This window comes from Saccostrea cucullata, unplaced genomic scaffold (genome assembly GCF_032062105.1).
Source record: "Saccostrea cucullata isolate Sc308-1 unplaced genomic scaffold, CSIRO_AGI_Scuc_v1 ctg2351, whole genome shotgun sequence".
NCBI classification, from domain to species: Eukaryota; Metazoa; Mollusca; class Bivalvia; order Ostreida; family Ostreidae; genus Saccostrea; species Saccostrea cuccullata.
In genome coordinates, this window is record NW_026928083.1 from 71431 (window position 1) to 99048 (window position 27618).

The following is a 27618-nucleotide window of genomic DNA, read 5'->3' on the forward strand; positions in this document are numbered from 1 at the left end:
CAACGCCATTTCGATTAAGGTCTACCCCACACCAAACTTAAATGAGGAAAAGTGACCGGTTATAAAATATGGGTTTTGAAAGAAATAATTCGTAATTAAATCATATTTCCAAATAAACGATCAATGTATCCCTTATCTGCTGATTTATTCATCTACATGTAATTATGGAAAATTTTATTTGTTTTAGGATAACCTCAGACTGTATTGTATGTTATTGATGCACCGTTCAAATATATTTAACTATGGAAAAAGAAGTACCATTCACAGTATACATGCTACAGTTAGCCACCAAAAATTCTCTAGACGAAGAGGATATTGAAAGATCTTCCCCGGATTTATGCACGGAACTTCACCTTGCGATATTAAATAGGGATATAGATGCATGTCGTAGAGAGGTACAAAAAATCGAGCATATCAATAATAAAGATATAAGAGGCGATTCAGCACTTCATTTAGCAGTACGCTGGATAACACCGATAGGGGAAGATTTAGCAAACAAATTGGTTTCTGCTGGGGCGAATGTTAATATTCGGAACAAATGGTGCCAGACTCCACTACACTATGCCGTCTTTGCTGGTTCTGGCCGCAATGTAAGTTGTTTACTGGCACAGACAAATATAGACGTGAATGCTGCTGATGTAAATGGTTACACACCCTTGCATTGTTGTTTTCGGTACAAATTAGACCATGAAGGAGAAAGTTTCGATAGAGGAGGAATTTTTAGGAATGAAGGAGATGATTTGCTAGAAATTGCAGACAAACTTATATTAGCGGGTGCAGACATTAATGCAACTACAAAATATGGAAACAGCATATTACATCTTATTGTTAGAAAAGATGACAATTCAGAACTTTTGAAGTTAATGTTGGAAAAGTACTTAGGATTCAATGTCTATATAAAAAATTATATGGGGGAGAATTTCTTGCATGTATATGTTACAAGTGAAGTTATTGAAAAGGTCATTGAAAACATAGAGTTCATTTCCATAAACCTTTCCGAAGAGGCAGTAAAGACCTTGCTTAATGATAAAGACATATATGGAAGAGCACCTTGGGCAAACATGATAGATACAGGAAATATTGACGCGGATTCGCTCGTAAGGATGATAGAACTGGGCTCTGATATTTTTTCTGCAGATTGTATGAAAAACACAGCTTTACACAGGTTAGCTGGAGTAAGTTGGGGAATTTCTTTTCTTGATATATTGGAAATACTTATGAATGCAAATGTGAACTTGAACTCAAAAAATGTGTTCGGAGAATCAGCTGCGTTTGTTGTCTTTCAAGAAGAAGTGTTCAGTGTTTTGATGAAAGGAAATGTGGACTTCACTTTAAAAGATCGTTGGGGTAGATCTCCTTTGATGTCAGTACTTAAGCATAGGCCCATACCTGAATTGATTAGGAGGCTTATTATTGAAGGAAATGTTGATGTCAACGCTGTTGATGAAAGCGGTTCCACTCCTCTTCATATTGCGGCATATCACAATTTTGAAGAACAAGTAGAACTCTTACTAAGCCATGGCGCAAATGCCTTTGCTGAAGACAACTTAAAAGAAAGACCTTTGGAAACTGTTAAGCGACACTGCAGTTACCGCTGTTACAAGCTTCTATCTCACACAGAAAATACCGAACTTCTTTATTCTCGCGTCAAATCGTTCGAAAAAATGCTTCTTGAAATGCCAAAACGCATTCAATGTTCAGTTATCAAATCAAAAGAAAGTATTGAGCATGCATTAGGTCTCCCAGAAAACCGTGCTGAAATATTTGATTTTCTAATGCATACATACTATGACAGAACACCGGAAAATGCGAACGAAATTTCTCAAATAAATCAAGAAATTGTAGGACTTGTACAAATACTGTGCAATAGTATTGCATCATATGATAAACGATTTAGCATGTCTATTTTTCGCACTGGCTCTTCAGAGGAAAATACTAAGGTTGGGCCTCCAGACGAATTCGATTTTGCTCTCTGCATTAATGAATTGCAAGAAATAACAACTATCGTTATGACAAAAGAATGCACAGAGAAAGGATTTGCATGTCTTAAATTTTGTAAGAATCCAATACCCGAAGACTACGTACAGTTTTCAGACTTGGAAGGATATTTCTTAGCATTTCCATATCTTAGCCTATATAGAACCTATCTTAAGAGAGCTCTGAACGAAGCATCAACATGGACCAAAGGAAATCTCCTTTTCAATTATGAAGACAAGATGGAAGTTATCAGTGGAAAGCCTGTTTTCAACTTTGAAGTTTACTGGATAGGATGTGTTTACAAACAACTTAAAATCAGCATTGATCTGGTTCCTGTTGTTTACACACCGGGATGGTGGCCAAAGAATGTTAATTTCCCGGATTTTATTGAAATGAACGAAGATGTTCAAAAGGCAGGTTGTTTTCTAATTCTTCAGACGAAGAGAAATGATTTTAATAGAAATAACCTTATAGCTGGCGATGATATATACGAGACATGTAACAACAATCGAGATGTGAAAACCCGAAGAATGCTTCGTGTGTCCGCAGCACCTGCAGAAATAACACTAATGAAAACGCTGCCAAATGTGTTTCGTTCCGCTTATATTCTTGCTAAGATTATGAAAAGCAAAGAAGTTTGTCCTAAAATTGAAATTGACCAGCTTCCATCAACTCTCTACGCTCATCAAAGTGCCTTCAAATTGCATAAGCCACCCCCTATTAACCCGTCTCATGTCATCAAAAGTTACATGCTTAAGAATTGTACATTTTATCTTTGGCTTGAATTGCACAAAAAAATCTTGGATGAAAATTTAAGCAGCACAGACATTGCTGGTCGTCTCTTTCAGTATTTGCTGAAATTCACAAATGTTCGGCAACTTAGCCCGTTTTTCCTTCCTTATTCGGACGTTTTCGAGTTTGAAAAGGATGAATATATATCTTCATACAATAAGTTTTTGCTGAATTTGAAAAGAGAGTTAAGCATAAAGACTATTCTTGGTATATTAAAACACGACTTCCCGGAGGAATGCTTATCTATAAGTAACATTCTGACATTTTCAATAGATTAAAATAGATTAAAGAAAAATATGGAAGGAGAGAAAAATGTGCGTGTAGTCTTTGATTAAAGACATTCATCTCTTATATGTTAAGATAAAGATAGTGATGAAAAACAGGAAGAAAATTATTAATAAGAAGATTTATAGGTTACTTTATTATGTTATGTGAAGGAGATTTATTGCCAAAAGTCTATGTAGTATCTAGCTGTTATTCCTAATCTTCCAGCTTTTGTTTTGCTACATGTATTATTGTTATACTAACTATGCTAATTTATTGCTTTTAGTTGGTCCTGTTTTTTACATTTTACATTGCAATTTTTTCATTCGTTATTTTGTCCTTGATTTTCTGTTGATTAATTCTTGTAAATCTGTTCTTATTTTAATCGATATAGTATTTTGATACCTTATATTATTACAAGTAATGAAAGAAATTATTTTTCTACTGAAAAGTGCTAATTTTACTACTGTGTGGGGCATTATGGATAGGCCGAAACCAGGCTAGCCACGGTCCCCGGAATCATAGGACTGTGCACAAGCAGTTATTATTATTAAATAAAAATATGTCAATTCAAGGCGAGAACTATATAGAGGTCTTTGAAAAAAAGATAACGAACAGTATTCAATATCAAAGTCCATAAAACAATACAAAATTGGAGCAGCGCAAACACGGACCTCCAAAACATCAGATACGGGATCAGGTAATATTCTAAAACAAAAAATCGGTTTTTAAGCTGGTTAGGAGTAAATAGATTTTATGCTATCAATATGACTATTTTAATAATTACTTTTACTTATTTTACAAGCTACGTGTAATTTTTTAGAAATGTAGACAGAGGCAGGAATCCATGTGCACCAAGTTGATTGAAGAGAAGAAAACATATATGTAATTTTAATTACTTGCAATAAAACTACAAAATTACAAATTATAAAAATTGACATATCGTCGCTGTAATATCAAAATGTCGTAAGTCGATTTTTGGCGCGAAATTTTTATTGCTAATTTGGAATCTGCAATATCGAATACATGTTCTGTCAAAACGTCATGTCTCTAGGCCAATTAGAAAGTGAGATACAGACGTGTGATAAAAGCGCGTATGTCCATTGGATGCATTTTTTTTTTCTGACAAAAGGTCGTATGTCTCTGGGCACTAAAAAGGATGTCACTGGCCGTCTGATATCAAGGTGAAAATTATAATTTATTTAAATCTTTTATAATTTTTACTAAAAAATGTGTTCAACATACAAAACAAAGTATATTTAATAAACAGAGAAATCAATGGAAAGATTGATGAAAAGTTAGATGTATTAAAGGTTACTTTATGACAAACTGAATTCTGTTTTCGAAGTTTGTTACTGCAATCAATTTACGAGTATGTTAATTCATATAAAACATTTCAGAGCGTTCTAATATCAGATTCGTACGCTTACAATACATTGCAGGGGTTTGTTTCAATGCTTTTCTGGAGATACGACAATTTGTACAGAAAAAACATCCAGGACAGAAAGGAAAACACTAGACATACGACATTTTGAAAAAAGATGTTTTTTGTCTCTCCTGAAAAGTTGGGATTTTTGACTTACGACAATTTGATATTACAGCGACGATATGTACCCTATAAAAGGAAAAAAAATACACTTTTAGAAAAATAAGATTTTCTTGAATCCAGCCTTCGATACCAAAGGTTTTTAACATGATATGCAATAAGAATTGATTAATGGTGTCTTGCAATAATAGCAAAAGCCTTTTGCACTATGTATTATAAAATACATGACGGAAATAGAAGAAAAAAAATACCAAATAAGTATAAAATCATGACAATTTTTCTGAATGCCTGGATACCTATCGTTTTTTAACCTAAAATATATTTGTTGATCAAATTGCAATAAAAAAATTTATTACTGATATTCTAATTTGCTTTTCCTGCAAAAATATTGGAAATTTGACAATATTCCCTATATAATATGATTAACTTAAATATTTAACTAAAAAGAAATATTGTGGATAAATTGACATAACTTTGTGGATTCAGAGATATTTTGGAGTATTTTTGATTACTTAACTGCCAATTTTATAAACCTTAAGATCGGACTACCATAAAGGGTAGATATCAACAAAATCAAAAATTGATTTCTCTTTATAAAATGAGAAAAAAACAATGATTTTTCTTTTCTCTGTTAAATGGATCAAATTTTATTCATATCGAAATAATACAAAGCTCGTCAGTTTAATTAATTTTGTTTAAATCTCCTATTCAGAACATATTTCTGGATCTGTAAGTGAATGATTACAAAACAAATAGACACCGTGAATTTGTTTACTCTAGTTCATCCCTAATGGACTCAATAATAGAGAGGGACCTTAGATAACAGGTTAATGTAATCGATCTGTGGCTCAGATTCGGTGGCTGCCAATACAGATCTATCTCTGTTTCTACTGATTGTTAGGAACATGTACATCTGTACAACTATCAAGCTTATATAAGTTAATCATGGCGTTTTTGGTACTCCTTACTTTACTTGGATTGGTGAAAAGTGAGTATTCTTGTATTTTCTCTCTCTCTCTCTCTCTCTCTCTCTCTCTCTCTCTCTCTCTCTCTCTCTCTCTCTCAGCGTTTAAAATTCATTTATTAAAAAAGTAATGGATTTTAAATTAAACATACACATAAAAATTATGTTGATTTTTTAACACATATTAAAATTCATTATTCTTGTGGGGAAAAAATGCGATGCAGAATATTTCAACCTTCATATATTGTATGAATTACAAAGTGTAAAATTAAAAAAAAATAAGGATAAAAACAATGGTATGCAGAGGAAACTTTGCCATGTATGATCCATACTATTATGTTTATTTATATGTATCATGTAATTGGTTTTATGTGATAATCATAAAAAAGGCCTCATATGTGAATCATATGTGGCAAATTTGCTTATTTATCAATACATACATGTACATAAATGAAAAATAAGATGTATGATTTTTACAAGAAATATTCCTTTTCAGGTATACTTTGTAATGAGCACGATTTAAGGTCTGATCTCTTCAACACATCTAGACATAACCCATTTGTATTACCCAGGAACTCAGCAGCACCAATAAATGTCACACTCTCGTGGGTTACGGGGTTTGTCGTGGGATTTGTAAGTAATTTTAGTCACAACCTAACGACAAACAAATTATGATAGGTCAAATGGTTTGTAAAAGTTTTATAAGTAATGAGAAGCTATTACACTGTCAAAGATCATAGGTTTTGATTCTACATGTATCAGTGAGAACATGTAATCACGATTTAAGGATGATACTTTGCATTTGTAACAGAACTAATGGAGATGTCTAGAAATATCGAAATTTGGATAAGGTGCCATGTAAGAGTAAGCATCCCCTGTTGACCGGTCACATAAAAAATCAAACATTACATGTATAAGAGTGCATCATCTATAATTGGATCAAATAGTTTATTGCTTTTGTGCTAATTAAAACCTATCAAAATAAAAAAATGTTACATATTCTTCAGGGCTAGGATGAATATATGTTTGTTGTTGAATTTTTAAAAAGGAATATTCATAACTGTTGGTTTAAAAAATAAATATTTTAAAATATTGTTTTAAGACTAAGCTCTCATTAAGTAATTTTTTATGACTGATTGATTTTATACTTTCTTCTTGAATAAAAAAGATATTTTATGAGTCTTTCTTTTTTTTCTTTTTTTTTTTTGCAGGATGAAATTGAAGGAAAATTCACTATCATGGGAAATTTAGAAATGGTATTTAAAAATGTTTTCGAAAAATCAGATGACCTTTGTAAAAAATTTTTTCTCTCAAATGTAGTAACTGTAGCTATTTTCATTTCATTTATAGAGCTGGAAAGACGAGCTAATGATGTGGAATAAGGAAGTCTACAACGTGAGCTCTATTGTAGCTGTCGGCAAAGAAGTGTGGACGCCTCCTATCTATGTCCTTAACAAGTTTGTAGCCTTAAATACTAGTAAATATGTATGACATTTTTATATATTAAATTGCTTGGGAAGTTTCTGAAAAATTGTTTTTAAGCAAAAATACATGCATTTATATATGAAATAAACTATTAGTAACTCCAGAGCAAACTACATATACGAAGTTTTAAGTTCTTTTGAAGACATCAATAAATGTGAAAATCAAAATATGGTCTGTGTTTTAAGTTGAATTTCTTTTTAGCAGATGCTTTTCAAATTTTCAATGTAATTCATTTACAAACAAACAGGAATGAAATATAATGAAGGATGCTTATAAAAATACTTATGAATTTATGCTATAACCCAATAAAAAATCTGTTATACGAGGGCTGTTCACTAAATATTATTATACCTCATATAAATAAACACAAGTAAAGAGGAATCTGATTGGCTGAGGCAGTCACGTGACCGTCGTGTTCGCCCTGCGACAAAACTTCGTGTTTCCCGCGTTCGGTTCACATCGGCTGACTACGCTATCCTACATCTAGATGTAATCAGCCGAGGTGTACAGAACGTGTTTCACGTTTCACGTCAGTGGGGAAAGAATGTTACTACACTGCACTGTGTAAATCAGAATGACTTGTCACGAAGGTTTTTTTTTTTTTATGAAACCGCTAGTGGTGTGACTTACACCTATTGGTATATCATATTGTTCTCATCAAATGTTTACTTTATTTATTGGATTCTCTTTATATTTTCTGCATTGTGCTTGATTCGGTATAATAAAATAATTATTGTATGATAGTGAGGGAGACATAAAGATTTCTTCACCCATGAAAAATCATATTCCCCTCGGGCGTTGCCCTCGGTGAATATGCTTTTTCATGGGCGAAGAAATATTCATGTCTCCCTCATTATCATGCAATAGTTGTATAATGTCCTGATCTGTATGACATACAATACAGATATCATATGACATTAAACTTGACTTTCTCTCATTATTGAATATTAACTGAATTTATAACAGTTTATTTGACCACTTTTCATCGCATAGTTTCATCGTGAGAAGCTGGGAAACAAGGGCAATTCGGGACGGTGCGTAATAAATAAATGGAAAAGAATCAGTAACCTAGAGTGAGAATAAAAGCTACATTAAAGCTGCTGTAAAACATGTTAAAACTCCAAAGAAATATTCACTGAAATATGTGACATTTACAGCAACCAATGCCTGTTTTATAGACAAATGTGCAGGTGGATTTCAAAGAACAAAATATATATAATGGGCAACAAAAATTGGTACCCTCCTTGCCAACAAAAATTATAACAGCTTATTTTCTGTTTGCCAAATTTCAACAAATAATATTTGATGATGTACAATTGACTTAAGACACATAGCAAATTTGATAGACGTCATATCGGGAGTAGTTTACACTGTTTTTGATAAACGTTTGACAGTAAAAAAAAGCTTGATACTCAAAGGTCACCCTATATTTTGAAAATTGAGTGAAAACGACATCGTATACGAAAACCTTAACAATTATTTCAAAATATCAGTAATTGTAGATATCCACGTTCAATTTTTATTCAAACAGATATTGGAACATGAATCTATTGCTTAAAACCTTCAAAACAAAATTTACCATAAGATGTACTTGATAAAAACGGCGAAGGTCTGACGAGAGCAAAGGTATTCAGGAGCACAAAGACAGATTTATATGCAATTTAATTTCTTAGATATTAGTGGTATTATTGTTCAAGTTCGTATTTGGGGAGTCAGTTTAATGTCCGGAGGAGTCTAGATAGCAATATTTTGGCAAAAAAATTCAGGAATCCACTACATTGAATTTCTTCATAACAGCGTCCAAACCCGCATGCCCTGAAGAGTATAGGGGTTCTCGTGATTAACAGAAAGTTAATGTTTTTTCACATTAACAATATTTGCCATATCTTTGACCTTTTGACTTTTTTCTATTTCCAAACTTGAAAAAAAAACACCTTTCGGGAGGAAAAACAAGTCCAAGAAATCGTTGGATCTACCATTTTCCAGTATACTAAGGGTCATACCAAAAATGAGTTCTAAAAACAATTAAAAATTGGATAAAAAATGTTACGGACATGTGTTTGAATTAAAAAAGATTAATAGGTAAAATTATAAAGACTAAATCATTTAAAATCGTCGTTTGCTTCTTCCTTAGCACCGAGGACATTATTTATTGAACAGCCCTCGTATTACAAACTTTTCATTAAACATATTTATTTATGCAATGATATTTCACATTTGATTTTAGAATGGATTCCATTTTCTTGAGCAACGGATTAAATAACGATTTATTGAGAATTAAGCACACAGGAGAAGTAAGTTCCACACACTCTGGAGAAATGTCTGTCTCCTGCCCTCTGGACCCCATACATTTCCCTTTCGATATACAGACCTGCGTCATGATGTTTGGGTTAACGGTCCACTCCTCCGCGGAGGTTAGATTGAAGTTCTCAGACAACCCAATACAATCCGTTACCGGAGCAGGCATTATGACTGTGGACCACCCGATCTGGACCATCACAGGATTCAAGACGACGGCTTCAGAGTATTCAAACGTGGCTTCCATTAAGTTCTGCTTGTTCAGGAAGTCATTGTACTATACCTTTACCATGTTAGGTCCTTCTGCTTTGCTGAATTGTTTGACAATATTTGCGTTCCTTATTCCCAATGACCAAGGAGAGAAGATCTCGTGTGGAATGACCATATTCTTGGCTTTTGTTGTGTTTCTGGTGCAAGTTGGTGACATCATTCCGAAAAACTCAAACGCAGTACCAGTTCTAGGTAAATGACACTTTAAATATTTAAGATAATAAAACGAGTTTAAAGATTAAATTTATCAATATGACTTTAATTTGTCATGCTTATAAACCTTTTCTTTAGAAGGTGAACATAATTTAATTATTTTCCTTAGGTAAATATTATCTCTATTCCATAATTGGAAGTGCAGTAATGGTAATCAACACCGTAATTCACTCATTCATTGCCAATAAACGAGCACAAAATGGTGAAACCAAAGTTGAACCCATGAACAACGACTTGGAAAAGCCGGCGACTTTTGAGATGTATGATGAAAGTATTTCTGTTTCTAGTAATGAAAGCACTGGAAGAAAGATCCCTCTGGTCAAATTTCTGAAGAAACACGGACTAAAAATGTTAGATATCATTTGCTTTGTAATATCCGTGCTCCTCATCGGGATTTCTGTGATTATGTTGTTGACCACGAAAAGTACATGCGATTCTGCTTAACTTTTTGCTGATCGTGTTTGAAAATGCTTGTTACATATTCTTTTATTTGAGTAAATTTCCGAACAATGTTAAGGTAAATATATGTACATGTATTTGAGCTAAATACGTAAAGTCGTTCTGAATTTTACAAATTTAAACGTGTTTATTCACCTACTGTGATGGACAGAATATACACTACTACATACGTACTTTGAATTAAAAAAAAATTCTGAAAGTTAATGTATTTAATGATCATTACAATTGCACATTCCAAAAAAAAATGTCAAACGAAAATTAAAAAAAAAAAACAAACAAAGCACAGCTGCATGAGGTAAAAATTCAAAGAAGCTTTTCTGTTGAAATTTGTTGCCCGAACATTTTATTTAATTTTCTCTAAAAGAGAGTATATTTGTCCTATGTCTATAAATGAAGCATAATTATATAAAGGACCCGTGTTGATAGGAATTTTAAAATTGCTTAAAATTCATCCCTTCTTTTCTAAGGGAAACGTTTTAAGAAAAGGAGTTTGCAAAAAGTATATTATTTTATAACTGGAATATTGTGAAATCTCTTTCAAAACTTTCAATATCAAATGATGGACATCTTCTTTAATAAACAAGTACACACAATGAAAATATCTCATAATACCTAATATTAATTTTATAAAAAAAAAAAAAGAGGTTTCTCTATAAAACCAATTAATGTCAACATCTTTTTAATCTGTGCATAAAATATTAAGAAAATGAGTTCTTAAGAGACAAGGTATGTATTTCAATTAATTGCATGTGACATATTGAATGAAGAATGTTTTAACGAAAAGAAAATTCCACTTTAAAAAATATTTGGTATAAAAGTCTACTTTCAAGAGTTATCTTTTCTAATTACCCAAGACTCAAAACACAAAGGAACGATAAAACATTACATCTAAACTTCAGAACAAAGCTTTAAACTTTCATAATATATATTTAAATTATTAAAGCAAATATATACATGTATAAATTAAATTAAAAACAAGAGGCCCATGGGCCACATCGCTCACCTGAGAAGCTTTGACCATTCTGTTCTTTACCAGATTTCCCCCTTGTAATACATTATGTATCCCCACCCTACCCCACGGATCATAATTAAGACATTTTGAAATCAACTACCCCAGGATCCTTCCATGTGCAAATAAGTTTCAGCTTTTCTGGCCCAGTGGTTCTTGAGAAGAAGATTTTCAAAGATTTCTCCTATATATTTTTATGTAAAACTTTGATCCCCCCATTGTGGCTCCACCATTCCCCTGGGGGTCATGATTTGAACAATTCAAAATCTACATTACTTTAGAATGCTTCCACATAAGTTTCAACTTTTCTGGCCCGGTGGTTCTTGAGAAGAATATTTTCAAAGATTTTTCCAATATATTTCTATGTAAAACTTTGATTATCAATTGTGGCCCCACCCTTCCCCCGGGAGTCATGATTTAATTTAGAATCTACACTATACCAGGATGCTTCCACATAATTTTCAGCTTTTCTGGCCCAGTGGTTCTTGAGAAGAAGATTTTCAAAGATTTTTACTATATATTTTTTATGTAAAACTTTGATTCCCCATTGTGGCCCCGCTCTTTCCACGGGTGTCATGATTTGAACAATTTTGAATCTACACTACCCAAGAATGCTTCCACATAAGTTTCAATTTTTCTGGCGCAGTGGTTCTTGAGAAGAAGATTTTCAAAGATTTTTACTATATATTTCTATGTAAAACTTTGATTCCCCATTGTGGCCCCACCCTTCTCCCGGGGGCCATGATTTTTACAATTTAGAATCTACACTATCCCAGGATGCTTCCACATAAGTTTCAGCTTTTCTGGCCCAGTAGTTCTTGAGAAGAAGATTTTCCAAGATTTTTCCTATATATTTCTATGTAAAACTTTGATTCCCCATTGTGGCCCCGCCCTTCCCCCGGGGGTCATGATTTGAACAATTTTGAATCTACACTACCCTAGGATGCTTTCACATAAGTTTCAGCTTTTCTGACCCAGTAGTTCTTGAGAAGAAGATTTTTCTTATATATTTCTATGTAAAACTTTGATTCCCTATTGTGGCCCCGCCCTACCCCCGGGGGTCATGATTTTAACAATTTAATATCTACACTACCCTAGGATGCTTTCACATAAGTTTCAGCTTTTCTGGCCCAGTAGTTCTTGAGAAGAAGATTTTCCAAGATTTTTCCTATATATTTCCATGTAAACTTTTATTCCCCATTGTGGCCCCGCCCTTCCCCCGGGGGTCATGATTTGAACAATTCAATATCTACACTACCCTAGGATGCTTTCACATAAGTTTCAGCTTTTCTGACCCAGTGGTTCTTGAGAAGAAGATTTTTTAATGGCCCCATCCTATTTTTGTCTTTTCTTGATTATCTCCCCTTGCTAGGAAATATGTCCCTTCATTTTTACAATTTAAATTTTCCTTTACCTAAGGATGCTTTGTACCAAGTTTGGTCAAAATTGGCCCAGTGGTTCTTGAGAAGAAGTCGAAAATGTGAAAAGTTTACAGACGGACAGACAGACTGCTAGACAGACAGACGGACGGACGACGGGCAAAATGTGATCAGAAAAGCTCACTTGAGCCTTCGACTCAGGTGAGCTAATAAAAGTCTGAAAACTGTCCATTCTTTGAGAGAAAAAAAAATCTCGGACAATTCTCGGTCCTCGAACAGTTCTCTCACAGAATGGGACAGTTTTTGGACTTTTTCCTTTACTGAAAGCATGTTTTGATTATTTGTCTAAATTTAAACAATTTCTGACACTCAGTACAAGATATGTTTTTGAAAACAATCGGACTTTGCAAATTGGCATTGTACGGCAGCGCAATTTGGCACAGTAATACAAAGAACACATCTATGAATCATTGGCACATTTGCATCATCAGACTTTGGTGTGTTAAAATATCGAAACTAAAAAAATCCAAAAATATGTGATACATAAAAGTCATGGAATTGTACCGAGAATTCTGATGGATATAAACCTCAATTCTGTGTCTATGCCCCTTTAAGTTGGCGAACAATGTTTAACACTTGGTATTGATAATTTATTTAGAAACTTAACCAAAGTAATTAGAATTCGTTGCTCTTGGTAGCCAGGTATTTGCCTTATTACAGTAAAATATGATAGGAATACTCTGCTCAATAGTATGAGGACAACTTCCAGCACCGTGGAGACTATAGTACAGGAGAACTGCGTCATCATACGAGGTACCATATCCCCGTGGTAGGCTGTCGTCAACTTTTATGGCACCTGTACAGCTTCTATACCTTGGTGGCTTCGACCCAGGCACAAGACATCTTGGAGTACAAAATCTTCCACAGTTGTCAAACGATGTCAGGTAGACAAGGCTCTGCTTATACTTAGTCGGACGTCTGACAGCAATGTACGTCATCGCCGAATACAAAGGTGCTCTGTTGTCCATGATGGCGTAATCTTGATAGAAACCATAGTAATTTAAGCCATATGAGTTGATCGTGACCCGAAATGCTCTGGAATCGTCAGTTGTACAAGTTTGATATCTCTTTGGATTACCTGGCTTTGTCCGGTTATCTATTTTTTCTATGCCCGGTAGCTGATCATATATATCATTCAATGAAGAGACAAGAATTTTGCCTGTTCGTACCGGATACGAGTTGTACACCTGTTTTCTGGACCATACATTAACCACTTTTACTGGAATGAATCCCCACTGATTTGAATTACTTTGACAATTAATTGTAAAAATATTTTGTACTGGTCGACATATGAAGTATTCATTGTTAAAGGAAGTCTGTTGGATTGAGGTTTGTGGAATGGTTTTTCTTTTCCTTGGAAGTGTACCATCATCATAGTTGTCATAGTAATCTGTTCCCTCGCCTCCCCCACCACTTCCATCTGTACTTCCACCAGCCCTGGCAGATTTACAAGTTGTCAATGTACAGTCAAGTGCACCGGGATTTGATAAGGAAGAACAACCACTAGTACATTCTGCTGGCGAGTCTTCATACGTGAAGTAATTTAACCATTCTTGATCGTAACCTCTCCTGTTTCGAAGTTTTTGGTTCTGGAATGTTAAATTATCCATATATCTGTTAGGAGCATGTAAGCCATCACTGCTTGTACCTGGATACTTGAACCTAGCACTTATGCATCTGTTGTTTGGACACTGGTATCGCCACCAAAGATAGTCAATAAAGCAGTGATGCATGAAATACACTGGATCAAATGTGGCTCTCCGTAGATCTAACATCAGTCCTCCTATATATGAATGGGTGGTAATATCAAGAAACTCCAGATCAGTCCCGAATCTACGGACACTGTTTATATTGTAAAGGCGTTGGATTTCAGCCTCAGGTGTAAGCTGTGATCCCAGTCCTACATTACGGATGAGTGACGAGCCATCCACTTTCCAGTTAGCAAACGGCCCATTATTCACAAGGCCATTTCCAGTTCCTAGGAACTGAGGTGTCCACAGAACAGACTGCGTGGATTCGCTGAGTCGGGAGTCCAGCCGCCAGTCTATGTATGGGAGGGCCTGCAGCTGTCCACCACTTGCCTCAATAAGGGCCTCTTCATATCTGAATTAAGAGAAAGGCAAGAGATCTCACGAAGCAACAAACCACATTAGTTTAATGGATATAATATATATGGAAAAATTTCCCCTGTGAAGTCATGAAAAAAAATAAACATTGAGATCTAAATTTTGAAATGAGGCAGTTGTAATAGTCACAGGGAATTTTAAAATATGACAACTTTAGTATTCGTAGGATTACTTGATTCGCAAATTACTTCCTAAGCTTTCAGACATCTACATGTACAAAATTCTGAGTGATGATTACTGACATTAAAAGATATACTCTGTGCCAGCCAGGAAAATTAGGACCTCCATAGGCCGATTTTCCAACGTTGGCTTCATGGTATCTTGCTATTGTGTCGTAGTTCCGAGGCTTAATAGAAGAATACATGAACCTGTTTACAATTCAGTGAGGTTGCATGTCAGTGCAGTAATAATTCCTATTTTTGGAAATGCTTGATTACTAGTAGTGTAATACTAAGCTTGATTAAAATTCAATAACGCAGAGCAAAATCTTATATACACAGTTGTTTTGAAGAACAAAATGGATATCAATGATAGTGTATTGAACACATGAACATAATTATCATAATCTATAATATGAAAAAAAAACGTATTTTTTCCCTCGAAGCTCTTGCAAATTTCTCAATATTTAATACTGATTAGTTTTCAGCTGATAGATTCTTATCTTACGGAGTTTAATGACACATTGATTGATGTACATTTGTATTTCCAAGTATAATGTTTTGTACTGTACTTACATGTAACCGAAAGAAGTTTTAAGTCTCGGAGAATTCTTATTTTAGAATAGTGTCAATTAATTGGAGAGTATTGGGTACGTACAGGACTTTTTGACTTGAGGGACCTGACAGCGTTATGATAGATGGTCCTCTCTTCCTCAGATAGACTCCTGTACTCACGCCGTCTGCGTCTGTTGGTTTGACGCTTTTTACGACGATCTAGAAATTTCCCTAGTAATTCCCCAACGAAGTCTAACTCGTGCTGAGTCATGTTGTGACAATTTATCCCAACATCTACAATTGGAAAGCAGTGTTTCAAAACTGTATTCGAGTTTGATAGTATCAAGATGTTGAAACACTCCTTAATTTTGTCCTGGAAGAATTAAAAGAATAAATAAAGATATGTAAACGACAGTTACCTATTCTAGTATGTTATTTAAGGCCAAAGATAATCCGCATGAACAAGGGTTAAATCCTATTAAGGTATGTGATCCGTGGAATTAGTTATATCAAGAATTTTGTGAAAGGTATATTTCAGATAGGAAATCATAAAGCATTTCTTGAAATCGTAAAGAAAATTGGTGTTAATGTTCATTGTGCATCTTACTGAGTTACGATATAAATAACTGACTTTTTACCCTTACCGGTTAATAATAACTTTAACTGTTTTATTATTTACTATAATCTTTATCATATTTTATAGGATGTAAATATGGAGATACATATACACATATTTCGTAAAATAGATTGAATGATATTTATCATTAAACAAATCATGCAAATTGAAGTGAATGGTTCTGACTTATTTCTTTTTAAAAACTGACAATAAAGTGACATACCATAAGGCAAACGTATTCCTTAACTCTTGTCATTGAAAATTTGAGTAAGTTTGAACGAACCTGACCACATATAACGCATTAAGCAGGTTGCTGAAAGTTTTTCAGCTGGAAGTTGTTGGAAGTAGGACTCATTTGAGAAGGTATGGAAACAGTTAAACAAACTGTCGGGGAGATGGTAAGGTTTCACTTTGGCCTGAACCCTCAGAGCAGAGAATAACAGAAACGGCAATAAAAATGGTATCTGTAATGTAATTCAATGCCTAATTATATTCTTATGGCAATATTATATGATATTATAAACATGTATAAAATAAAATTGCCGAAATTTTTGCAATCTTTCTGACATCTCAATTAGTTATATTCATTTAATAAATTGAATATATAAAATTGCATGCATACATCTTTACATTATAACTTATGTTTTATTTTGATGGCTTTCATACTCGTTGCATAGTTTTTTAAAGATTAAATTTTTACCATTAAATCACAGGGGCTCATTAACCACTTTTTTCTCTACATCACATATAAAAAAACAGAATGGAAGAATCGAATGTAGCACACGATTTGTAAAAGAATTTGTAAAAAGAAGACATAGTATACAATAGATATATAGATGGAGATAACAAAAAACATTTACAATCAAAAGCCATTTAAAAAAGCAAAACAGAAGCAGGGCAAACACGGACCTCCAAAACATCAGAGGTGGGATCAAATGCCATGGAGAAGTGAAAATTCTCTGCCAATCGGTCGCACCCACCGTGTGCTCCTTGTCAAGATCGGAAAAGAACGGAAAATCCCGTCGTCAATTAAGAAAATAAAGGATGGACTAAAACTAGTATGAAAAACGTCAGTCAGCAATTGACATCATCGAACTTGCAAATAATGACTAAAAGGAGATTGCTAATATTCTTGTTTCATCATCTTGTTTGTTTATGATTAACAGTTTTAGAAATTGTTCGTACGTAGAACATGTTCTTATGTATCGAATCAACTGAGAAATATAAACTTTGTATGCTGGTGAAGAAGGTATACTGCTGTATACATGTAAATAAGGGAAGTTGATGTTTAACATAGAACTTTGTAGTTTAATTTACATCGATATCTTTTTCAAGAACAATATGAAACAGATGTGTCAAATTTAGCTTATATAATTATGCTCGCTCCTTTCAATAAAAACGTCTGAAGGTCTATGGGTTTTTAATTTATTTTTTTTTTTTTTTGCTTACGACGGCCTTTTTGGTAGTTGAAAATGGCACAACTGAAAATATATAAATGTGCCCTCATACTGAATTTGCTTCATACTGGCAAACATCTTGCTCAAATTTGAACTCCTTAAGAAGAAGATATCCATATAAAGATAAACAAATACAGCAAAACTCGGTTATAACGAAGTCACGGGGACCTATGAAATTACTTCGCTATATCCGTAATTCGTTATAACTCGTTATTTTCTACAAAAAAAAAATTTACGTATCATCATTTATTTATGAATTATTTGGAATCATTTAGACTTGCTCAAGTCTCTCTGTTTTAGTACTCTCTTTCATACTTTTTGATAATGTCAAACATAGAGAAATTTCACCGACCAGAATACGGTCGGTAACGGGATCATATTACAGCACTGCAGTGTGCTGCCAGAGAATCGCTGATAAGTTGACAGGTGATGAATGGTTATGGGGGATTTCCTAAATGTTACAAAGTTGTACAAATTTTACACACATTTTTGTTAATCTTCTCTAAGTAAAATGAACACAGAAAAAATATCTCAAGCAATATCTGATGGATTAAAACAATTGTCTATAAGTGAATTAAAACTAAACCAGAAGAAAGTTATAGAAGCATATTTGAAGAAAAAGGATGTTTTCTTCTGTTCACCTACTGGAAGTGGTAAATCATTAACATTTGAGCTGGCGCCGTTTTTGTTCAAAGCATTATAAGTTCAGCTCATGATAAAACAATTGTGTTGGTCATTTCCCCTCTGACCTCTCTTATAAGAAGTCAGGTAGATGCATTGCAAAAGAAAGGACTTAGTGCACATCACCTTAGTGAATTAGGCGGAGAGTTTGCTGATCCTACAATTATCTTTGCAAGTCCAGAATCGATATTGGGAACACAAAGAAAAATTACAGAGGATTTGGCAAAAAGAAACTTTATTAAAGCTATTTTTGTGGATGAAGCTCATTGCATTAAGAAATTGTAAGTACAGAATCTTTATATGGATACTTCTAAATGATAGTAGAAAAAAATATTAAAAATTGTGAATTATCATAACAGCTCTCCTCTTATTTTGTATGTCAGTTAAAAAAATCAATTCCTTAACTCCCAAATCACAAACACACCTCACAAACACAATGACATACATGTGAAATAAAACAATATCTTTTGTTTTTCATGCAGTGGTGAAGATAAAAAGAAAAAACCAGCATACCGTCCATTTTATGGAAAACTTGGAGAAATAAGATCTCTCACAGGAGAAAATGTTCCAGTGATAGCATTAACAGCAACAGCTACCATTAAAACAAAGGATCACATCTATAAAAGTTTATCAATGAATAAAGTTGAAGAAATAATTGTCAGTCCAAACAAGCTGAATATTACATATTGGTGCATCAAGTTATAGCTCAGTAGCATAAGGAAAAATTTTAGATGGCTTGTTGAAGAGCTAAAAGCAAACAAAGAAAATACAACAAGAATGATCATATTTTTTAGGCAAATTAAGCATATATCAGAAGTTTATGAGCACCTGGAGGAATCACTAGGCAAGGCATCATATGTCAATTATCAGGAAGATGGCCCTAATGACGACCGTAATAGGCTCTTTGATATGTATCATCTAAAAACAGATGATGATGTAAAGGAATCTATCTGTTCATCATATCAGGATCCGACTGGTAATATTCGGGTAGTTCTTTGTTCAACATCCTTTAGCATGGGCCTGGATGTGAAGGCAGTTGACACAGTTGTTCATTATGGTCCTGCCAATGATATTGATGACTACCTTCAGGAGACTGGACGTGCTGGTAGAGATCCACTTATTCAAAGTCATGCAATACTCCTGTTGTATAAAAGATCCTTGGGTAGTCGTAATATAACTCCTCAAATGAAGGAATACACAAAGTCCAATCTGTGTCGAAGACAGTGTTTGTTAAAAATGTTTGAAAATAAACCAGAACCAATATCTCCGATGCATAACTGCTGTGATAACTGCAGGAAAAACTGTTCATGTTCATGCAAATGCTCAGATGAATGTTCATGTGAGGAACCATGTAACAGTGTTAAATCTAAAATATTTGAACGAATTCTTTTGACGAATGAAGAGGACTCAGACGATAGTCAGACATCAGATGAAGGATTATCTGATGACAGTGAATTCATTAGATATTTGTCCACAAAACCAGTTCTAAACTACTCATCTGATGAAGACTGATGCATTTTAACAACATATTATCCATAAAAATGTTTCCTGTTATAATCTGAAAGCGAACCTGAAATCCAGTTGCGCACATCATCCATATCTAGTTGGAAAAGGGGATTTTTTTTTTTTTTTTTTTTTTTTTGTAATAAGATTTTATTCAGTATTTTTTATAAATAACAACAATACATAAACAAAAATAATGATAGAGAAACATGAAAATCTATATGTTGTTAAATACATCAATTGTTTACATATTTATGCCAAGTTATTACAAAAATAAAGAGTAAATCCGATGTGTTCTCGATTATAGCATTTTTTTTATAGTGCATATACATATAATGGAATCATGTTTTTTTAAAGACAAAGTGTTGCAGAGTATAAATATACAAAATATATACTGAAACAGAGTTGAACTAGAAATTATGGTCCACCGGGGTCCTAAAACCACAAAAAGTCCAAACACTCCCCAGTGGACGATGCTACTTGAGACTGTTCTCTCGAAGTAGCTGCCTAATTAAAAAAAAAAAAAACATGTATACATCATATTCTTAATGTTTCTGCAAATTTTGAAAAAATATGTTTATCACAATTCATAAGACGTAATACAGAAGAATATTGAATAAGTGCATTTTTGACATATTTTAACAAATCTATTTCAGTTTCTTTCAGAGATTCAATTCTACAGTACATTTTGTATTTATATATTTTATACGCTATAAAAGATATTAATAAATTCAAAGATTCAACCTTATCGTTCTTTTCTAGATAAAAGCCAAGAACGATGTGTTTCCATTTTATATCCATAGTTAAAAAAGTTCCTAATTTTTTCCAAATCTTTTCAACTATTTTACATTCAAAAAGTAAATGTTTTGTGGTTTCAGTTGTTTTGCATAAAGTACAGTTGTCCCCCTTGTCCTTTATCCATTTACTTAAATAGGTATTGTTGCAGAGAATATTATGAAGCATTTTATAATTAAATTCAGCGACTTTGTTGTCATTTATATCTTTGATTTTTCTCATGTATATATTTTGCCATAGATTTGAGTCGTTTACAGGAATTGAAAACTCTTGAGAAAGTTTAATTTGATAACACGGTTTAACGAATTTTTTATGTATCAAAATTTTATAAAAAAATTGGCATTTCTTACCATTTAGATTTGAATCCCCTGTTGCAAAATGAAATCTCATTTCATTCTTTATGTTTAAATATTTGGCATTAGATAAGTCACATTTTTTACACAATGGTTTAATTGCTGATAATAAAGTTTTATATTCACAAAGCCAGTTCGACTTTCTTTTAATAACAGTGGAAAGCATTTGTAGTGTTTTTATGTTTCCGTTATCATCTATTAAATCTTTTAAATAGAGAATATTACTGTTGACCCAGTTGTTGAAAAATAATGTTTCTCCTTTTATTTTGATATTATTGTTATTCCAAATGGGTTGTTTTAAAATATCATTAGGTGACGTATTTTCGAAGTTACACATTTTTTTACATTCGTTAAATGAGATTAGAATTTGTTTGTAGAAAAGCGGAAGCTTGCCTATTCTGTCAAGCGCTTTTAAACTAGTTTCTGAAAATTGTAAGACGTAATTCAGATTTAAATTCGATTTTTTCAAAAAACTCTCAAAGATTTCAAATACAGTGCCCTTAGAAGATATCAGTCGCGGTATCCACGCTGCTTTCAGAGCCTTGAACTTGCATTCAATATCTGTAATTGATAAACCTCCGTCAGTTAAATCGCCGATCAGTGTATTTCGTTTGATTCTTTCCGATTTGTCCCATAAGAAATTAAACAAAAGTCTTTGGACCTTACAGATATATTTTTTATTTGGTATACACAATATAGATGCAACATAAACTAGTTTTGAAATTGCTAATGTTTTGATTATACACGATTTACCAAAAACCGTTAATTTTCTACTCTTCCAAGATTCAAATAACTTTTCAATGTCGTGGTAGATTTTCATCCAATTTTTATTGTAGCATTCTTCTTTATCGTGTCCTATATAAATACCTAGACATCTTATTGCTTTATTTGTTGCTTTAATACCGTTGATTTCATCATACATATCTTTGAGCCCCCCTAACAGGATACATTCCGTCTTGTTTATGTTGATTTTTGATCCGGCGTGATCGCAAAACTCGTTTATAATTTTCAAACTAAAATCGAGAGATTTCTTGTCATTCAGAGCAACTGTTAGGTCATCTGCATGTTGTATATTAATAATTTCTTTATCATTTATACTAATTCCTGATATATTTGGTTCGTTTTTGATTTTTATGGATAAAATTTCAGCTACAAATAAGTATAGTAAAGCTGATATTGGACATCCTTGTCGGATTCCTCTCGTCATATTACATGTTTTAGATAACCATCCGTTATTTTTCATTTTGAATTTAGGGTTTTTATATAATATCTCTACCCATGTAATAAATTGATCGCGAAAGCTTTTTCAAAGTCGAGAAATAATAATATGCCGTCTCTCTTCTCGGAATTACAATATTCAAAAATATCTAAGATTAGCCGAGCATTTTCACCTATGTATCTGCCTTTAACATAAGCCGTTTGATTTTTATTGATTGTATATGATAATATATTTTGTAACCTTTTAGCTAAAACACAAGCTATGATTTTATAATCAGTGTTTGTTAAGCTAATTGGTCTATAATTTTTTAACAATTGTTTTTCGCCTTTCTTGTGTATTAAAGATATCACAGACAACTTTTGAGATTCAGACATTTCTTTTTGTTTAAAGATTTCTTTAAGTGCGTCATAAAAAATGGGCCCTATAATGTTCCAAAAACATTGGTAGAATTCACATGGTATACCATCTAAGCCAGGAGACTTTTCTCCTTTCATTTCAAGTACGGCATTTTTGCATTCATCAAGTGTAGGGAATTCATCTAACATTAATTTGTCCTTCTCGTTCAGCATTGGTACTTCAATATTGCTTAGATAACTCGAAATCTTAGCGGTTGGAATATTTGTAGTTTTAAACAGATTCGTATAATAATTATTCATTTCTCCGATTAATGAATTTGTAGTGTTTATTAAATCGCCAGTAGGCGTTTTAAGTTCTTTAATTACATTAGACGTTTGATTTTGTTTTTCAAGATTTAAAAAATATTTTGTATTTTTTTCGCCGCTCTCTATCCATTTTGCTTTTGATCTTATTTGTGCCCCTTTTATTTTTTTGTCATTAAGTTCATTTAAATTTGTGTATAGTGCCTTAAGTTTTCTATTATTTATATTGTTACACTGGCTATTTTCCATATTTTCTATCTCTTTTTCAATAAGGGCTATTTTTCCTCTCATATTCTTTCGTTTATTTTTTGCGAAAAATATTGAAAATTCTTTAACTTTACGTTTAAAAAGTTCCCATTTGTCGATCGGATTTTGTACATTATCTACTTCATTAACTAAATTTGCAATATTTTCCTTGTATTCCTTATTCTCTAAATATGAAACATTTAATTTCCAATAATTCGGACCTCTTGAATTTTTAGAGATACTAAAATACATTTTTAAATATCTATGATCACTCATTCTTGTGCCTCGGGAATGAGTACCTGGTAACTTTCTCACTATAATTTTACCTACTTGAAAACAGAAATTATTATTCATAAAAATATAGTCTATTCTACTAAAAGGGATATCTTGGGCATTACACCACGTTTCGCCTTTCAAATCAGGGTGTTCTCTATTCCAGACATCTACCATATCAAGCTGCTTTAATAGGTTAATCAGATAATTTTTACTTTTGTCTTGTTTGTCATTGAGTCGACAATTAAAATCTCCACATAGAATTACGTTTTCATTTAAACAATTTTTGGTAATAAATGTATGCACTCTTTTGAAAAAATCAACTCTTTTGTTGATGTCGTTAGGTGCGTATATATTTACAATTGTAAAAATTTCATTATCATATTCAACATTTAACAACATTTTTCTACCATCAATTGATTTTTTCACATTCAGTATTTCGATACTTAAATTCTTCTTAAAAAATATTGAAACGCCTTTACTATGTGACGAATCGCTGTATGAATGAAAACTTTTCCCATGCCATCCGGCATTATATTTATGTTCATTTTTTTCAATAAAATGTGTCTCTTGTAATAAAATAACATCACATTGAGATAATTTAAGCCATTCATATAATTTTTGACGTTTTTCATCAGAATTAAGCCCCCTTACATTAACTGATATAATCTGTAGTTTGTCCATAGTATCGATGTTCTAGGTTAATGAAATATAATATGGTAGTAAAATATTTAAGTATAAACATACCGGCATCATAGTCATGAGTTTGAATTCAAAAGAAGCAGTCTATTGGAGCATTACGTTTCCTCTTCTCCGTCCGTCTCGGATGAGATATCACTTCCGGATGCAGAATCGTGTTCCTGCTGACGGGCGCGCATTTCACTAATCATCACTGATATGTCGCGCTGTTTGCTGCTCTGTTTTGAGTTTTGCTTCTGTTGAGGACTGCTCCATTGAGGGGATTTTTTGACTTTTGGAATGAAGGATCATGTTGTCTTCCAGGTATAATGGAAAAGAGGTCAAGTTTTTGATACTGTTTAACTAATTTCAAAATATCCTCAGTGAAATCTGCTGCTGTGTGTTTAGATGTTGCTTTTTTCACATGACAGTTTGTATCAAAGCATAGTACAACAGATTGTAATGAAAGTGCACTTCGGCTTACTCTGGACACTGTTTTCTCTGTAAAAGTACCCCTGAAACTATGTGCTTCATCCTTGAAAACCTTGTTGCAGTGTTCTATGTCTAGATCATTTGGATGATTTGAATCGAAATCTCCTCGGTGATTGACAGTTCGATTCCATATCAATCTGTGTGCCATCCTTTCCGTCAAAAGCACGTTTGTCTGAGCTATTGTCTCTAATAGCCCATAAGCATACTTCGGACAGTTGCAAGCTTTGTAAAACAGGACAAGAAACTGATTAATTCGCATTATACGCTCACCATCTCCCATACGAATGGCATCGTTGTGGTTCATTCTAAGTAGCCCCAAATTCAACATTAATCGTGTATAGTTGAATACTCCATCATCTGAGGTCTCTGTCGTAATTTCTGTAATATTAGCATCTCCATACAATGGATCTGGATGACCATGAACATTCGCCTCATGCTTTCGCAGAGATTTCGGGCGCTTATATTCCTTATTGCAGTAACGACAGATCAAAGATAATGATTGGGGACCATGCTCTGGCAAAAGTGGTGTGTCAGGAACACAGAACTGCTTAGCAAATTCAGATGCATGGTCTAAAAGATATTCACACATCTCTTTCTTGTTGCCAATAGCACCGCTATACATATTTTTGGTTGGGACCGTGTTCAAGGTGTCCATTCCAAAGTATTCAAGACCTCCAGTAACTATGTAGGCTAATGTGACTTTTTCTACCAGGTCAGAACAAGCATAAAAGTCTTGAGACGAATGTTGAGTGACATTCCTCGAGTTCAAAGTATTTCTTGCAGCATACAAAGTTCCTTGGTTGCGGGCAGAACTGGTGTTATAAAGTAGTGTCCATATTACCTAATTAAAAATAATACAATGCATTTAATAATAAATAATATATTAATATATATGTCATACTTTTAATGTCTATTAAACAAAATAAATGTACAAGATATGGGATGAAACTGAATTTTACCTTTAGCAATTCAGCTTGGTTATGAAACTCTTCCATTTTTGGAATTAGGCCCTGCAAACGCTTAGACGGGGTACGGCCATTTCGTTTTGACGATTGGGCTTGCTTGTGGCGCTCAAATGTGAGGTAGTCACCCCCACTTAATACTTTGTCAGGTTTCTTCTGCCAGTTATCAATTGTTTCATGCCCAGGAACAAAAGTGTGTAGAAATTCACAAATATCTGTCATATCTTCATTGTACTGCTCACATTTCATAAGTACTCCCAGGTTGATCTGGAAAATATATGGTTCATTGCACACTATTAAAATTTTTTCTATGCTGAAATTTTATTTTAATACAATTTTATCTTGAGAGAAAATATATTTCTTTGAAATTATTTATCTTTTTCCCCATGTAAGTAATAAAATTGCTAAAAGAAAATGTAGAAAAAGTCTACTTGCCCTGTTGGTTCGAGTTTTCATTTCTTTGAGATACTCATGACTGATGTATTTTTGCAGAACATTAATGTATGGCAAAAAATGAGGAATGTACTTTGACCATTGCTGTGCCACTAAGAAAGCTGCTTCAGATAAAAAACATTTTTTCTCATGTTCACCCGGTATGAAGTTCTTGAAATTGTATGTGTCAATGTTGGTCTTGGGTCCACTGTTATCGATATGGTTTCCAGAAACTCGATTTTCATAGGCACAAATCTGGAACATGTGCTGATCTTTGTTTTGGTTGGTAATGGTCATATTCCTAACTTTTGTTCTCAGATCTACATTGTCACCAACAAAATAGTATCCTGGGTGCATAATTTTTCGATGTTGCTGTAGATCTTGTCTGCTGTAGATAATGCAAGTGTGAACTCAGGGTCTCTATCAACATCCTGATGTACTCTTACTAATTCTTCATAAACATGCACACTGTTCATCAATTGATCTTCAGTTTCTCTATCCTGTTCAACAAAAACTTGCCAACTTCTGATATTTCGATCCCAGTCTGACCCATAGCGATCTGCCAATGCTAAAGTTGCTGGATATGACAAGCAATCAAAAGTAGAATTTAACCTTCTAAAAGCTGACTTTTTACAGCCTCCTTTCAGCAATATGATGCTATTGATGTGTTGAAAGAGACTAAGCTCTTGATTATGGATACTCAGTAACTTTGATCCCACTGACACAATACCAGGCAGTAAAGCGTCATCTTTTTTACACTTGTTTCTTGTTTGTGATGGATTTGACACTATTGTTTCCAGGATTTCGAGGAATACTGGGGCTTCTTTCTGCCATTCTTTTAATACTTTTTCTAAGGAAAATGACTGCACAGCCTGCTTATCTTTTCTTCTAAGCACAGAATTGAAGCCCTTTGAAACAATATTTCTTATTTCTGATTGTAGTATTTGGTAAATTTTATTTTTTAGACATTCAAGGACATTCGGAATTTGGAAAATTTTTTCTGAAAATTCCTTTATGTTTCCACATTCTAATAACTGGACAAGCTTTGCATCACGGTTTTGAGAAGAATCTTTATTTTCCTAAAATAGTTTAAAGAATTAAAATAACAACTTGAGTTAAATTATAAAAAAAATATGAAAAGCACATAAAACTTGTTTATGTTCAGATTTTGAATGCCTAGTGGACCCAGTTTTTCAATTTAAAAAATCAATGTTCTGAATGTGTATTGATTATTGTAAGTCTTATAATTTATTTTAAATTTATAAATAAAAAAAAAACAGACCTTGTAGTCATCAGTCTCAGAGAAAGGTTGAAAATATTGGTCTATATCTTCAGATCCAGTCTGATATTCACCTGGAAACAAATTCCGCTTCTTCACAGATGTTTCTGGCTCTAGTGATGCTAATCTCTTTGATGTTTCCTGTCCATGAGATTCTAAAAGGCTACTGATTGTCCGCTCATAATTAGACTTCAGTTTTAAAACAGTTTCATTCACTTTATTAATTTCTCTTGCACATTTGCGGCACACTGTATCTGTATGGGTATCTGGATTAATGTCAATGTGCAAGTATTTTTCAATTAATACACAGTATTCTGTTTTAGATGATCCTTGGAATAACTTTCTTCTTAAATTACTATCCTCAGTTTTGTTTCCACACAATAAACAGATGAATTTCTTTGTTCTTGGTGTATATTTA

At 33.3% G+C, this 27618-nt stretch overlaps 4 protein-coding genes across 4 annotated transcripts; 3 read left to right on the plus strand and 1 right to left on the minus strand.

Moving 5' to 3' along the window:
* The first annotated feature begins 221 nt into the window (after window positions 1-221).
* Window positions 222-3263, plus strand: LOC134276333 (uncharacterized). The gene has a single exon (XM_062758594.1). The coding sequence runs from the start codon at window positions 243-245 to the stop codon at window positions 3045-3047; it is 2805 nt and encodes a 934-aa protein (XP_062614578.1). The 5' UTR covers window positions 222-242; the 3' UTR covers window positions 3048-3263.
* A 2256-nt stretch (window positions 3264-5519) lies between these two features.
* LOC134276318 (neuronal acetylcholine receptor subunit beta-4-like) lies at window positions 5520-10289 on the plus strand. The gene is made up of 6 exons (XM_062758578.1): window positions 5520-5567; window positions 6040-6176; window positions 6755-6799; window positions 6894-7000; window positions 9256-9788; window positions 9919-10289. The coding sequence occupies exons 1-6, from the start codon at window positions 5525-5527 to the stop codon at window positions 10251-10253; spliced, it is 1200 nt and encodes a 399-aa protein (XP_062614562.1). The 5' UTR covers window positions 5520-5524; the 3' UTR covers window positions 10254-10289.
* Window positions 10290-13318: 3029 nt separating this feature from the next.
* On the minus strand, window positions 13319-16892 carry LOC134276321 (uncharacterized). The gene is made up of 5 exons (XM_062758581.1): window positions 16872-16892; window positions 16455-16635; window positions 15659-15849; window positions 15085-15188; window positions 13319-14819 (listed from the first exon to the last, which is right to left on the minus strand). Exons 1-5 carry the CDS (start codon window positions 16890-16892, stop codon window positions 13319-13321), a joined length of 1998 nt encoding a protein of 665 aa, XP_062614565.1.
* Window positions 16893-19323: 2431 nt separating this feature from the next.
* LOC134276322 (bifunctional 3'-5' exonuclease/ATP-dependent helicase WRN-like) lies at window positions 19324-19821 on the plus strand. The gene has a single exon (XM_062758582.1). It carries the CDS (start codon window positions 19324-19326, stop codon window positions 19819-19821), a length of 498 nt encoding a protein of 165 aa, XP_062614566.1.
* The last annotated feature ends 7797 nt before the right edge of the window (window positions 19822-27618 follow it).

Excerpts from the sequence above, each read along its gene's own strand:
- LOC134276333 (XM_062758594.1), top strand. The coding sequence starts at position 243 with ATGGAAAAAGAAGTACCATTCACAGTATACATGCTACAGTTAGCCACC.
- LOC134276318 (XM_062758578.1), top strand. The coding sequence starts at position 5,525 with ATGGCGTTTTTGGTACTCCTTACTTTACTTGGATTGGTGAAAA. Across the intron at positions 6,177-6,754 it reads CGGGGTTTGTCGTGGGATTT|GATGAAATTGAAGGAAAATT; the intron begins GTAAGTAATTTT and ends TTTTTTTTGCAG. Across the intron at positions 9,789-9,918 it reads AAACGCAGTACCAGTTCTAG|GTAAATATTATCTCTATTCC; the intron begins GTAAATGACACT and ends TATTTTCCTTAG.
- LOC134276321 (XM_062758581.1), bottom strand. The coding sequence starts at position 16,892 with ATGAGCCCCTGTGATTTAATG. Across the intron at positions 15,850-16,454 it reads AATGCGTTATATGTGGTCAG|ATGTTGGGATAAATTGTCAC; the intron begins GTTCGTTCAAAC and ends TTCCAATTGTAG. Across the intron at positions 14,820-15,084 it reads CACAGAGTATATCTTTTAAT|ATATGAAGAGGCCCTTATTG; the intron begins GTCAGTAATCAT and ends CTCTTAATTCAG.
- LOC134276322 (XM_062758582.1), top strand. The coding sequence starts at position 19,324 with ATGGGCCTGGATGTGAAGGCAGTTGACACAGTTGTTCATTATGGTCCT.